The sequence below is a fragment of the Notamacropus eugenii genome, chromosome 1 (assembly GCF_028372415.1).
Source record: "Notamacropus eugenii isolate mMacEug1 chromosome 1, mMacEug1.pri_v2, whole genome shotgun sequence".
NCBI lineage: Eukaryota > Metazoa > Chordata > Mammalia > Diprotodontia > Macropodidae > Notamacropus > Notamacropus eugenii.
The window spans coordinates 345021666-345035988 of NC_092872.1; the positions used below are offsets into that span (position 1 = coordinate 345021666).

The 14323-nt window shown below is 39.6% G+C and overlaps 2 protein-coding genes across 7 annotated transcripts in view; one reads left to right on the forward strand and one right to left on the reverse strand.

Annotated features, from left to right (window-relative positions):
* Window positions 1-1364: 1364 nt before the first annotated feature.
* Window positions 1365-9782, reverse strand: IL5 (interleukin 5). Of its 2 annotated transcripts, none has more exons than XM_072630006.1 (4): window positions 9556-9782; window positions 3991-4023; window positions 2804-2932; window positions 1365-2718 (listed from the first exon to the last, which is right to left on the reverse strand). In XM_072630006.1, the coding sequence occupies exons 1-4, from the start codon at window positions 9640-9642 to the stop codon at window positions 2608-2610; spliced, it is 360 nt and encodes a 119-aa protein (XP_072486107.1). In that variant the 5' UTR covers window positions 9643-9782; the 3' UTR covers window positions 1365-2607. The 2 variants fall into 2 exon arrangements, with proteins under 2 accessions (XP_072486107.1, XP_072486108.1); XM_072630007.1 differs by lacking the exon at window positions 9556-9782 and adding an exon at window positions 4247-4447 and having other exon boundaries at window positions 1376-2718.
* Window positions 9783-11910: 2128 nt separating this feature from the next.
* Window positions 11911-14323, forward strand: part of RAD50 (RAD50 double strand break repair protein) — a 76636-nt gene continuing 74223 nt past the window's right edge. Inside the window, exons 1-2 of one of the 5 annotated variants that reach the window (XM_072630003.1) lie at window positions 11911-12043; window positions 12665-12837. In XM_072630003.1, coding sequence (XP_072486104.1) covers window positions 12709-12837 — 129 coding nt within the window. In that variant the 5' untranslated portion in view covers window positions 11911-12043; window positions 12665-12708. Of the gene's footprint in view, window positions 12192-12664; window positions 12838-14323 lie in introns of all 5 variants that reach the window. The other 4 variants (XM_072630001.1, XM_072630005.1, XM_072630002.1 and 1 more) reach the window with 4 other exon arrangements.

A 14323-nucleotide genomic window follows, 5' to 3' on the forward strand; every position in this document is an offset into this window, starting at 1 on the left:
TATTTAGATTGTTATAATTATTCATATTGTTTTCCTGGTTTTGCTTGCTTCACTTTGCATCAGTTCATGATTCTCCCCATGCTCCTGTGTATTCATATTTTTCATTTCTTATAACATACTGATAACTTATTATGGGCTCATCTTTTTAACACCAATAAATTTTCAGTGATATCATATGGCTTTGAGTCATGTACTACTATCTCTGAATTGAAATGGAGAATTTCCCAAAAGACAATAGAGAAGCACATGATGGTTGTGAACTTTACAAATGAGGAATTACCCAGAATTGGTGTATAGAATGCCACTGAAGAAGTGTAGAGCCAGGAAAAAAAAAGATGAACTGATTATGTAGAAAGAGCTAAATCAGATTTATTTAACCATAGCAGGAGATAGATATTCAATCAAGATATGAATTGAGGACATCCTGAATTGATGCAGTGGAGTAAAACTTTCCTCCCACCATGGTTTGAACTTCCTGAACCTAGAAATGGAAAGGACAAACAAAAAAAATGCCAGTCCCTAAAAGTGAAATAGGGAAGATCATTCTTACCCCACATCCAGCTCGATGTATGTTGCCTAAACTTCAGGTGAATAGGACCTTTCCCCTTGGACACTATTATCCCAGTCTGGTAGTTTTAAAGAAACACCTTCTTCTAGCTGTTTAGCCAGAGCAAAGAGACAGTTTCTGCCTATGTGGGAGGGGAGCATAGTATGTCTCTCCCAGAAGCAAGTCCCTGCCTCCTTCCACATGGATGCCTTATCTTAGGTGATCCAGGAATGCATGCAGCCCAGTTACAAGTATAATATAGATAAGTGGTCAGACAGTTAGGAGAAGGACCAGGAAAAGGTAGTGTCATGAAAACTTAAGAGAAGAGATGATGGTCAAGAAAGACAGAGACTAAGAAAAGACCATCATATTTGGTCATTAAGATATCTTTGTTAATTTTGAAGAGAGCAATTTTGATTTGAGTGATGAGGTACAGATTGCAAAGGACTAAGAAATGAATGAAGAAAGAGAAAGTGGAGGCAAAGAATGCAGACAGATTCTTTAGAAATCTTGCTAAGAAAGAAAGAAATACAGAATGGCAACTAGAGTAGATGAAAGGGTCTGGTGAAGGACAGTTTTTTGTTTTGTTTTGTTTTGTTTTTGTTTTGAAGCTAGAGGGACTTGGACATGTTTGTTGGCAGTAGGGCAGGGACCAGAAAAAAGAGACAGATTGAAAATTAGAGAGGATGGGATCCAGAGTTGGGACTGGCGATTAAGTCTTCTCACTCTAAGACAAGTGATCTTTCCACTATACTAGGTGGCCTGTCAATTAGAACAGAGCAGGAGGGGAGAGAAGAGGAAAAAAGGAAATAAAAAAGAAATTTACACAATAACTTTATTATATATTTAAAAGGAACAGCCAGTTGTACATAATAGTTTTCTGTTTCATGTGCAATCATCTTTTTTTAAATTACATTGTTATAGAAATGCTTGTTTTATTTCATAAATTAAAAATAAAATAAATTTTAAAGAAAGAATTACTAGTAAGTGCTTCTTCATAATCCTAAAACCGACAAGGGAGAAACAAAATACAGAAGATGCTCAGAGTACTTAACTCCAGGCAGTAAGCAGAGGGAATAGACTTGGTGAGGAATAAGTTCAAATCTCCACAAAGACCGGTGAATAGAAGGAGAAAATAGGGGATGATGTTAAGGGATTTAGGTATGTAGAGCAGGGGAGAAGAAGGAGTAAATGGCTTCTATTTAGTCTAAACCTCTAATTTAAAAAAAGTTTTATTGATACTTTTTTTCCCCATCACATTTATTTTTGGGCATATTTATACACACAGGTACCCTCACACCTGGCCACTAAATCTTCTCTTGCAATAAAGAGAAGCAAAAAACAATCAATACATTGGTCACTTCTGACAGTATATTCAAAATACCATACCCATAGTCCCCTACCTCTTTAGAGAAAGAGAAGAATTTTCCTCATTTCTTATCTGGAAGACTGGTCATTGTGCCTATGTACTGCTTTTTACTGTCATCTTAGTTTACATTACAATCCATTGTTTTACACATAAAAGACAATGAAGCTCAGAAAGTAACAAGTCCACAATCAAACAGGAAGGGTACATTTAAATATATCAAAGCAAATAAATAAAGTGTGACCACATAATTTCTTGAGGCCACAAATGCCAGGAAATCTGTAGCCAAGGTTGCTGTCATTGTATGTGCAAGTGATGAGGAAATCACCAGATAGAAATCCGTATTATAACTGCATTTAGGAGCACAAAGCAGGCAGATAAAATTGCCAGTCAGTAAGGTACACTCAGTCAGAAGGTATCATTCAAGTACTACTTGCCTCTGCATTTTTAAAGGAATCAATTCATTTCCAGAAGGTTCTAAAGCTCCAGTCAGACAAAACTAATATTTGAACATATGAAGAAGAAATCAGAAAGAGTATCATAAAAATAAAGACATTCTGTTTCATATAAAATGTGTGTAATAACCAAAAGATTCCATTTGTTTTGGAAGAGCTGTGGAAGTGTCCTCCATTCGGACCAGCCAGGACTCATTTACCAACTCCAAATCAGTCCATCATAGCCTCCCTTTTCATTCTTAACTTTCGACTGTCCACTCAGTGTTCCACTCAATGTTTATTGTCCGTAGAAATTCTTCCAGGTAGTCCAAGAACTGCTCAACTCTTCTTCTTTCTCCCCCACACTGTTTCTGAAAAAAAGAACAACAATACTGTTAGAGGCAATCCCTTATCAGACCACAATCATGGAAAATATCATTGATCCTCACAACTCACTTCTTTGGCGGTTATGTATCCTTTCAGAGAAGACAAGTTTTGAAAAATTTTTTCCACCACATTCTCTTCAGCAGTCTGGTTCTTCAGTGTTTCTATCCCCTGGAAGATTTCTTCAATACACAATGGATGCTAGAAAGAGGCATAGCCAAAAACAAGGGGTAAATATTTATTTTAAAATATATGCTTCATTTGGCAGTATCATGTGCTTGTAGTTCCCCAAAGTTTTGCGAGGTCCACTTCTCATATTGTAACTAACACATATAGCCTATTGGATTTAGATATTTTATGATTTTAACATAATTATATAATGACAAACTTAAACAAAGCTAATTCAATTAGGTTGTCATCATTTATATTAAGATGCATATATGTGTGTAACACATGTAGCTTTAAATCACTAAGACTGTCAGAAATCAATACATGGGTAAGTACTTCAGACAAACATTAGTCAATTGGTCAACAAGCATTTATATTATACCATATATTATATTATACCATATTTTAAGTTACCATTAGCCCTATGGCAAGCACTAGGAATACAAAGAAAGATGCATATGCACATTCTCTCTCTCTCTCTTTCACACACACACACACACACTCACACTCACTCACACACACACACACACATGCATACACAAACCAATCAGAATCTCAGAGTTAAAAGAAACGGAATTGGCCATATGAAAGAATTTACTACGTGATATCCCTGATAGGTAGGGCTCACTATCTCATGAGGCAGCTCATGCTATTTTTAAGCAGCTTTTAGTAATGATAATAATAGCTCATACTTTTATATTATTTTAAATCATTTAATAATTTATATTATCTTAATAATATTAATAATTTCCTCATGGTAGACAAACAAATATTTCCTCTATTTATAGATGTGAAAACTGAAGCTCACAGGTTAAGTGATTTGCCCATGGTCACACAATTAGCATCAGAGTTGTGACTGTAACTTGGACCTTCTGACTCCAAGACAAGTCATCTTTCCACTACCTAGGTTGCCTCTCAATTACAAGGAATTACTAGAAAATCCTTCTTCATAATCCTAAAACCATATGGAAGAACTAACATACAGAAGACACCTGGAGTACTTAGCTCCAGATGATAATTGCTATTTTTTACATTATATAAATGTGACATTTGTTTACAGATGATCATTCTATGACTATAATTTCACTTACATTTTGAGGGTCAGGTATTGAAATCCTCAGAGTCTAAAAATAAAAGCAAATACAAGGGTTACTTTTTGAGTTAATTTGGCACTTGTGACTGACAGTAACAGAGTGGCTTTAATTATTAGTTGTTAGATGTAATTGTCAAAACTTTTCTCTAAAATATTCTATTACTTCATTATTAATATCAACAATAAATGGTAAGCAAAACACCAAAATTATGACACTATTTTAAAAAGAATCTGTTAAAGAAACTGAAAATTACCCCATTGCCTATCAGCAAGGTTCGGTGAGCTGTGATTAGCGATAGAGTTTCTGTGACCAGTCTGCTCACTGGATTTCCTGTTGCGATTCCATAAACACAGCCTGCATAGAGAGTCAGCAGTGGAAGACACACAAGTATTTTCATCATGCTGAACTGCTCAAGGTTAATCTCCAGCAAAGAAAGTGTGTACTACTGGGCTATATCCTCAACCAATTTATTCTCTCTCTTTGAGGAAATGAATAATTTCTAGTGATCTTTGCTACTGATAGGGAATTATGTATAGGGGTACATCATGGAACTTAATATTTCCATTTCTCTTCTCTAATTATTTTGCTTTTATGTCATAAAATGATATAACTTTTTCTTAACTTTACTAAAATGATTCATAGGGATAGGAACTAGACTTGTGATTTCCATACTATCGAGGAAACTCCCTTCTACCAGTGCAGGCTGGCATCTTCTCAGTATCTCATAGTCTTAGAGCATTGCCTAGAGCACTGATGAGTGAAGTGACTTGTCCAGGACCTCATAGCCTGTATGTATCACAGGGGATACTTGAATCCAGGTCTTCTTGGCTCCAAGAACAGCTCCATGCCACCTCTTTCATACCACCCAATCTCCTGATTATACTTCCTAAAATAAGAAGTTTGCCTCCTTAAGGTCAGAATGACTTGAAATATCTCAACCATCTAATCAATCAATAAGCATTTATGAAGTACCTGCTATGGATTAGGTATTGTGCCCTTAGGATACTATAATGAGATAATCCCTTCAAGAAGTTTATATTCTACTCTGCTAGAGTCTAGAATATGTTTACAGATAAACACAGACTGGATTAAAAAAAAAAATCAAAGTGATGGGGAAGGGGGAAGGGTGGTGTGACACTATTAAGTAAGGGAAGCAGGAAAGGCCTCTTGAAAGACATGGTATTTGAGTGGAGTCTTAAAGGGAGCTTGAAGTTCCCAAGGGCAGAAGGGAGGAAGGAGGGAGAGAGTATTCCAAGCATGAGGGAGAGAGTATTCCCAGCACGAGGGAGAGCCTGGGCAAAGGGATGGAACATGGGGGGAATAGCAAATAAGTAAGATTTGCTAAAGCCATGTACATAAGAAGGGGAAATGTGTAATCAATTTGGTAAACTAGGTTGAAGCTATATTAGCAAGGAGTTTACATGTGAACAGCTCTGACTGTGTTTTTAATCTAAAGGGAATGGTGGGCTCTTAGCAATGTAGCATCCTAAGTAAGTGCTTTTTTTTTTGAGGGTGACCTGTGATTAAGGGAGTTCTGCTGGAGCTCCTCACAGCCTTCCCTCAATAGGCTTGCTGTCTTCTTGCCTCTTAGAGATTCCTGCTCTTCCCTCACCTTTAGGATGAAGGAATGGGTAGCCTGTTCCTTTTAGACAGTCACTATCCCTGCTGTCCTTGGTCATTCTTAAAGTGGTGCTCAGTCAAAAAGTAACATCAGCCAACATAGGAAATCAAATAGATTCCAAAGAGGAAATAAGTACAACCAAGACAGTAAAGGACAAGACTTTAGAAAACTGGTTAGAAGGCAACTAAATTTTATTACTCTTGAGGCTATTAATAATAAATAATAATAACTAGCACTTATAAAATGCTTAAGGTTTCTAAAGTGCTTTAGAAGTATTATCTCATTTTACTCTTACAACAACCTGGTAAAGTAGGTGCTATTTTTATCCCTGTCTTATAGAGGAGGAACCTGAGGTCAGACAACTTGCCCAGGGCCATACAGCTAGTAAATGTCTGAGGCAGGATTTGAATTTAATTTTCCAGATCCACCATTCTGTCCCCTGCTTTACTTGGTTTAGGTTGTTCTATTTTAAAGAAAAGACACTAGAAATAATACTACCACTAGCTGGCACTGATGCTATCTAAAATGCCAGCATTAACTAGAACAGAAATCTTTTATCACTGAACTTATCACCTCCAAGTTTTAGTTTTGCTTGGTTTTATATGAGTTTTAAAAAATTAGTTAGGAAGGAATATGGAAGTTTGGTGATGGTGTTAAATCACAGAGATGGAAGGCTCCACAGATGTCATCTAGTCCAATCCATATTCAAATCATGAATCCTGTCTACACTCTTCCTGGAAAATATTTATCCTGTCTCTGCTTGAAAGGCCTCTGGTGACAGGGAACACACCCCAAGCGATGCAATTGGATACTCCAATTTTTAGGAAACTCTTCCTCATTTTGAGATGGTCTATTTCATCCTCCACCTTTCTTGGACCAAGTTCTTCCATCAGAAGTCCAGCAGGATAGTCACAGATGACATTAGTATAGCATTTTTAGAATGTTATCTTGTTTGATCCTCACAACAACCCTGTAAGAAGGAGAGGTCCTACTGAACTCCAGGATACTACAAAATTACAGAATCTCAGACTTGGAAGAGACCCCAGAAGCCATCTACTATAGCTTGTATAGGAATTCCCTCTACAATATTCCCAAGTGGTCACTCAGATTTCCTTTTTAGACTTTTATTTAGTGAAGGGGAACCCATTACCTCCCAAGATGATCCATTCTGCTTTTGGATAGTTCTTACTGTCAGGGAAATTTTTCCTTACATTGAAGCTGAATCTGCCTCTGCAATTTCCTAGTCCTTCAAACATATGAAGATTGCTATCCGGCCTCCCCACGTCTTTTCTTTTCTGAGTCAAATATCTACAATTCTTTTATGGATCCTTTTATGAATCTCAAGGTCTCTCACTAAAATGGTTGCCTTTTTGTGGACACTTCCCAATTTATGAATGTCCTTGGAGTAGAATACTGTACTGTAGGTGCGATCTAATCTTGGCAGAGTACAATGGGTCTATTACCTCCCTTATTCTGTGACCTCAATGCGTATCAACTTTTTTTGTGAGGGGAAGAGGACTATGTTGTCCTGTTGACATGTTGAATTTGCAGCCCACTAGAGCTCTCAGATCTTTCTCACACAAACTTTTTTCTAGATACACTTTCCCCATTAGTTAGATAACTGCTCTTACTTTCCATATAGGGTCTTCTGATGACCACTTGGTCAGACCAGCTCCAATTAGTATTTGCCAGTGACAGCAATCATATGGATTATTTATTTCAAGCTAGGAAAGGAAGTGAACTCATTTTATATTCCTCTCTCCTCCCTAGGGAGGTTTCTCTGTCAGGTTCTCATATTCCTTGCCTTCTAGGAAAGGCTTCTGGAACAAACTAAATCTTAAGCTTGTCACTATTTTGAGGCTTCAGGTTTGGAGTGGCCCAGTCTGGAGCTGGGCAGTTGAGGAGGAAGCCAATAATTCCTGTGGGCGCAGAAATCCAATATTCTCACACCTTAATAGGAGGTTCCCACAAACATCTTAGAACCATAGGCAGCTTTTAAGGAATTACCCCAAGGAGTAATTGTCTAACTTTCAGTCATTTGTGTCCCATTGGCTAAGGCAACCTGGGTTTTCCTTTCCCAGTTTGGGAACTTGATAGAAGATGCTTCTCTCCCCAGTGATTCCCCATGGCCACTTAGCTAATAGTCAAACTTGGGAATCCAACCAAGGTCTTTTCAGACCACAAGTTCAGTATGCTTTCCATTATGCAATGGCCAGTCTCTCTTCTACATGACAGCCCTTCCAATACATGAAGTCTCCTCAAAGTTTTCTCCAGATTTATTATGCCTCCTTTCCTCCTTTAGACTACCTTCAATTAATTTTAGCATAGGATAGTTTCTGAGTCCTTTCATAATCCAGGGGGATTATGATTGCCCTCCTCTGGTTTCCTTTCAGTTTGTCAGTCTCTTCTAAAATATACCATTTTGAACTGCATATAATATTCCAGATGTACTCTGATCCTGGCAAAGTATGGAGGCTCTGTACTTCTTATCAATCCTCCCTTAGCTTTAGACAGTATATGTCTATGGAGATATGACTATGGGAGGTTGGTTAAATTGACGAAATCACAGGATGAGGCCTTTGCTATATCTTTAAAGATGTCTCCCCCATGGAAGGTACAGACATACTCATTAACATCACACTGAGATATCTGAAGACATGTCTGACTCTTTAGCAATTCCAATTACATTTACTTTCTGGGGATGTCTCAATTACAAAGTGAAACTGTAAGTCTGGAGAATTGTTCATGTCCCTGGGAGAGAAATAGGGTTCATCTTTAGCTTTTTTGGGTGGCATATCATCTTGCTGAATCATATTAAGCATGCAATTCATTAAAAACCTTTAGGCATTTTGCATATGAACCATGCTTCTTCTGTCCTGTACTTTTGTAAATGATTTTTAAAATTCAATGTGGAGAACCTTATTCTTTTAAATTCCTAGTGTAAACTTCAGACTACCATTCCAGCTTATAATGATATTTTTGGATTCTGATTTTGTCATTCAGCATATTAATTATCCCTCAGTAACTTATTTAGTTTGGGCTCACTGAATATATGTGTCACAACAACAGAGATGTAATAAAGAGAAAAGGAGTTTAGAAAATGTCACCCATTGAGAGCCAAATGATAACTTATTAGAGAGAGACATTTCATGTAGGATCTGATTCTTTTCCTCTCCCTTCCATTTTTATTTACAGGCAAACGTCCATTGTTTAGGCAACAATTAAATTTAGAAGACAACCGACTATTACCAGAAATGACTCTTGGTGAGAAGAGATCGAAGGTGCTGTAGTGGCTTAGGGGGAAGAGAAAGGGAAGAGAGAGGATGAAGTACTTGGAAATCATGTCTATCTTTCAACACAGACAATGACTGTATGTTTTTCAAATTAAGTTTGTAATGAGTAAATTCCTTTCTGTGGCCTCTTAACACAGTCGTACTGGAGGAAAAAAATCCTGTGACTAAATTTCCACAATGTGAAAGTGATAAAAATCATAAATAGTACTCATGAAGCAAATATAGCGGCCTCTCTGATCTACCTCCCAACTTTCATAGATTGGGTTTCCTGAAGGATGACTACTCCAGGTTTAAGATATCAAAGGAACCAAAGATGGTACGGCACTTCTAAAAATATAGATAAAAAAGTCCCCACATATTATTTTGCCATACATAGTTAGTTATCCATATTAGCTCAAAGCAAAAGCATTCGTTGAACTGACATAACAGTAACATACAGTAACATAACAGTAACTGACATAACATAACAGTGTTACCATATGCTCCCCATAATCAAGGGTGTAGTGTCTCACAAATACACAGAGTAGGAAAAATGGGCACATACAGGACACTAGTAGAGAGGCAAACGTAAGGAATACAATGTATCAAGGCAACACATCATCAATACTGTAAAGTGGATTTTTTTTTCTTTTCTAATGATATCCTTACACTGCTGTTCCTGGCTGCACAGGTCACTCCACTGTACTTGAGTCTGCTCTTTTTCTCTGTGGGCCTGCTCTCTGCTGGAAGCAGCATCTCCTCCTGGCCAAATTTTTCTACTACAAGATGCCGATTCAAGAGGAGGGAAGATAGGAGAGAAATCCCCTCCTCCTGCTGCACTACAAATAAAGTACAAGGAAAAATGTGAAGGGCCGAGTTCCTTTCAAGAGCTGAGTTCTTCCTCTATAACCAGCCTCCTTGACAACCAGAGATGACTCTCTTTTTGATCCTTGAATTTGTTTTTTAAAGGTCACCAGGGTTGTGGCTGATCCTTCAGCCAGCCAATGGCTAGTCACTCATTCTACCCATTCAGTGATTTGTGCATTTCTTCACACCTTCTAAAGGAGGGTAAGGAAGCATAAACCCTCCTTTACACTTCCTTTTTTGTTGTTCAGTCTTGTCTGACTCTTCATGATCCCATTTGGGGTTTGTTTGGCAAAGATTCTGGAGTGGTTTGCCATTTCCTTCTCCAGATCGTTTTACAGATGAGGAAACTGGGGCAAACAGGTCAAGTGACCTGCCCAGGGTCACAAAGCCAGTGTCTGAGGCTAGACTTTAATTCACAGAGATGAGTCTTATACCACCTAGCTGCCCCTACACTTTCTTTACAATGGACAATTAAAGTCTGGAAGGGGAAAACCCTTTACAAAGGGCAAACAGGCAAATTCAAAGATAAGGTCAAACTTTAAAAGTAAATCCTTACATTTTATTGTTTCAACTGCCTGTCCCTTTCATTCTGTAACTTCACTGACTGGGTTGAGGGGACTCAATTGATCAGGGGTTCCCTGAGGAACTCTCCATTATACAGACATTAAGGCTTAGATTAATGCTTTGAGAAATTGTTCCTAATCAGTCAATAAATCAACCCAAAAGCAGTAAGAAAATTCAACTGATATCTTTTTTGACACAGACAGGAAAGCTTATATTACTGATATTTTATCCGGTGTCTAATCTTTCAGGTAATCTTGAAATTTAAAATTCATTATGAGAAAAGATATCCAAGGCCATCAAGTTCAGCATCCTTACATGAGGAAACTGAAGTTGTATGGTTACAGACATACAGGTTTTAAGTGGCAGACTTGGAAATTTGCTGAGAAAGTTGAAAAATATCTGCCATTCTATTCATTCACTAGATATTTATCAAACACAGAAGCCTTGATACAAGGCCCTGAGTGAAGATGAGAGACAAAGTTTAGATAGGGCAGTTCCTGGCTTCAGAGAACTGCAAAGAAGGTTCAAAATGCATTGGTAAATATGCCAATAAAATCAAAGTCCCTATCCTTTTCCTACGTTCTGCATACTGACCATAGCCTCACTCAATGTACAAAGACGTTTCCTGTGTCAGAAACAAGAAAGGTCTATTCGACCTGTTTTATGCTAAAGAAATAGAAATTCACTGGTTACAATGATGCTGGAAGACAATGAACAGATGAATATCACATGGAAGATGCGTTTAGAGAGGTAGAGAGCAAAACGATATATGAAGTCCCATCCATTTTGAGCAAAAAATAATAATAATAATAATAATCAACAACTTGTTCCTAACTTTTCGAAGGTTTAATTTTGCAGCTTTTCCCTGGCTACTCAAAATGTCAAGACATTAAAACCCTACTATGGAGGCAGCCGGGCACAGAGAATAGAGAGTTGGACTCGAGTTGGCAGGCTGCTTCGGGAGCTTTGACTAGTTGTGTATGCGGGACACTGGGCAGGTCACCTCAACTCCACCTGCCTCAGTTTCCTCCTCCGTAAGATGCGGGCGGGACCATCAGCTCTGAATCCAGCTGGAGGCATATTTACCCTGGTCTCATTCCCTTCTAAGCTCGGAGGCTGGAGTGGGAAGGTGTCCTACCGGGTCGCCCCAAGGGCTTCAGGTTCCTCTAGGGGGCAGCTAGGTGGTACAGAGGATAGAGCACCAGTGCAGGAGTCAGGAGGACCTGAGTTCATATCTCACCTCAGACACTTGACACTCACTAGCTGTGTGACCTTGGGCAAGTCACTTAATCCCAATTGCCTCATCCTGGGTCATTTCCAGTCATCCTGGTTGCTGGATTCAGATGGCTTTGGAGAAGTGAGGCTGGTGACCTGCACAGCCCTCCCTCACTCAAAGTCAAGTGCAAGTCATGTCATTATTTCTCTGATGGCATGGTCTTCTTGGCAACGAATGACGAACACACGTACACACCCAGCGAAGGAGGCCACGGACACAGAAACCCGCCCAAATAGCTCTGGGTCCGCCCCAGTCGGCATGAGAGCCCACTTAGCAGGATTGCGCAGCATCAGTCGTCCTCCCCGCCTCGAGGGGGCGGAGAAAACCTTGGACTTCCGGTCTACTAGGCAACGGCCCGGAAGAGGCGGGGGAAGGAGCGCGCGAGAGAGCCCGGAAGGGGCGGGGCTGCGCGACGGAAAGGGGTGGGGCGGAGGCGAGCGGGACTCGCAGGTGTGTCACTGAAGGTATCGGAGTTGCTAGCTTGGTGGAGGGGGGGCGCCCACTCCGACCCCGACCTCGCCTCAGGCCGTAGGAGAGTAGCCGGTAGGAGGTGGGGGTCCCAGGCAGAACCCCAGTGGCGGGGCCTGTGGTCTCGCCTGTACGTGTTTCCGGGGCTCCCTCACGTCTCTCATTCCCTCCGTGCTCCTCTGTCCTCCTCCCTACCTCTCTCCATCCCCTTACCCCCCACTACGTCTCCTGCCCCCCACAGCGTCACCTCTCCTGTCCCATGTCCCTGCTGCACTACCTACCTCTTCCTTCCTCACCTACATCCATCCACTCAGCTCTCCGGGGCCCACCACCCCAACTCCAGCCTGAAAGACCCCAGCCCCTCTCTGTCCCCTCTTCCCGCCTCGTCCCCTTTCACTTACCCTGGAGCTCCAGGTTCAGGTGTGAGGTTGTTGGGTCTGAATGGCAAAACGTAGCCGCCTCTACCATCAAGGCCCCTGGTCTGCCATTGGTTTGATGCTAGAGCTGAGTGCAAAGCAGAGCGATTTACCCGTTCACTCCACTGGAGAGTGGAGATTATCTGGAGTTTGCTCCAAAAATAAAATAAAATATTTTTCTGCTTAGGTCATCAAAACTTTTGATATTGGAAAAAGAAAAAAATTGAAAACATGTCTAAGATTGAAAAGATGAGCATTATGGGTGTGAGGAGTTTTGGAATAGAGGACAAGGATAAGCAAGTTATCACTTTCTTCAGTCCTTTAACAATTTTGGTTGGACCCAATGGTGCAGGCAAGACGGTAAGTCTTATTGGGCTATAGGACAGAAATGAGCCAGTTTGGACTTAAGGTCCATAACAATTTTGGCAGACAAGATCTGTTTGATAAATCAGTAAACACTGATTTAGCACCTACAGTGTGCCAGACATTGCTAAGTGCTGGGGGTAAAAAAGAGGCAGAAGATAATCCCTACTGTCAAGAAACTTATAATCTAAGGGCTGCAACAGCATGCAAACATATGTACAAAGAAAGCTGTATAACTAGGAAATAAATTAACTGAAGGAAGGCACTGTAAGAGGGATTGGGAAAGGCTTCTTCTGAGAGTGTGGGATTTTAGGGAGCACTTAAAGGAAGCCAGGGAGGTCAGTATTCAGAGTGGGGGGAGGGAGAGATTTCCAGGCTTGGGGGAACAGAGAGGATTCCAGGGAGGATTAGGTCAGTGTCACTAAATGGAAGAGTACTTGTCTGGGAGTAAAGTGTAAGAGGACTGGAAAGGTAGGAGAGGGCTGGATTATGAAGGGCTTTGAAGGCCAGACAGCATTTCCTATTTCTTCCTGAAGGCAATAAGAAACTACTGGAGTTTATTGAGCAAGGGTGGAGGGGGAGGGGGACCTGGTAAGTCATCTCAGGTATTTTCAATCCAAGCTAAAGGTTTAGATTCTGAAAAAAAGTATCCCACAATGAGAATGAATTATGTAGTGTTAATCTTAAAGTGTTTTATTATTTTAAAACAGAAAATTCATTCAAGATTTATTTTCTTGTACTTTAATAAGAATGTCTACTCATTTAAGAAACTAGAAAGATTTTTGTCGTAGATTGTCTCTAAGTACTTCAGTACAGGGAAAGAGCACTGACTCCAACCAGAGTACTTTGGTTAAGATCCTATCTCTAAAACTACTTGTGTGACCTTGAGTCAGTCATTTAACTTCCTTGGGCCTCAGTTTCCTCATGTGTAAAAAGATGGCTTCTGAGGATCCTTTCATCTCTAGCTATGTTCTTGTCCCACCTGAGTCATGGTTTTCTGAAGAAAGGCCCTTATATTTATGAATGAAAAATATTTATTAAGATAGCCAATCTCTCCTTTGGTCTGATACTTGCTTATGTAATATTTATTAAGTCATTGTACTATTTCTTTAGCTTACTAACCATACTTCTGATTTTGTTGGTATGTGCAATATACGGTTTAAAAAACAATAAAGTAGAAATCCATACATGTGTTATAGAAAAACGTACAATAAAACAAAGGCAAATTGAATGTGAAATGTCAGTTAAGCCATTTTTAAACTTGTGTGGCATTAAATAGGGCTACTTTAAATTAAAAATCCAGGTGTGATTATGAGAATAGCCTTATTCCATCAAAAATTTCAGTTCAACAAATTAAGTACCTACTATTTGCAAAGACTACTAAGTACTAAGGATACAGAGATGAATAAGACATAGTTCCTGAATTCAAGTAACTGATTAATAGGTAGACAAGAGTACACAAGACATTAAGAAGTAATTATGC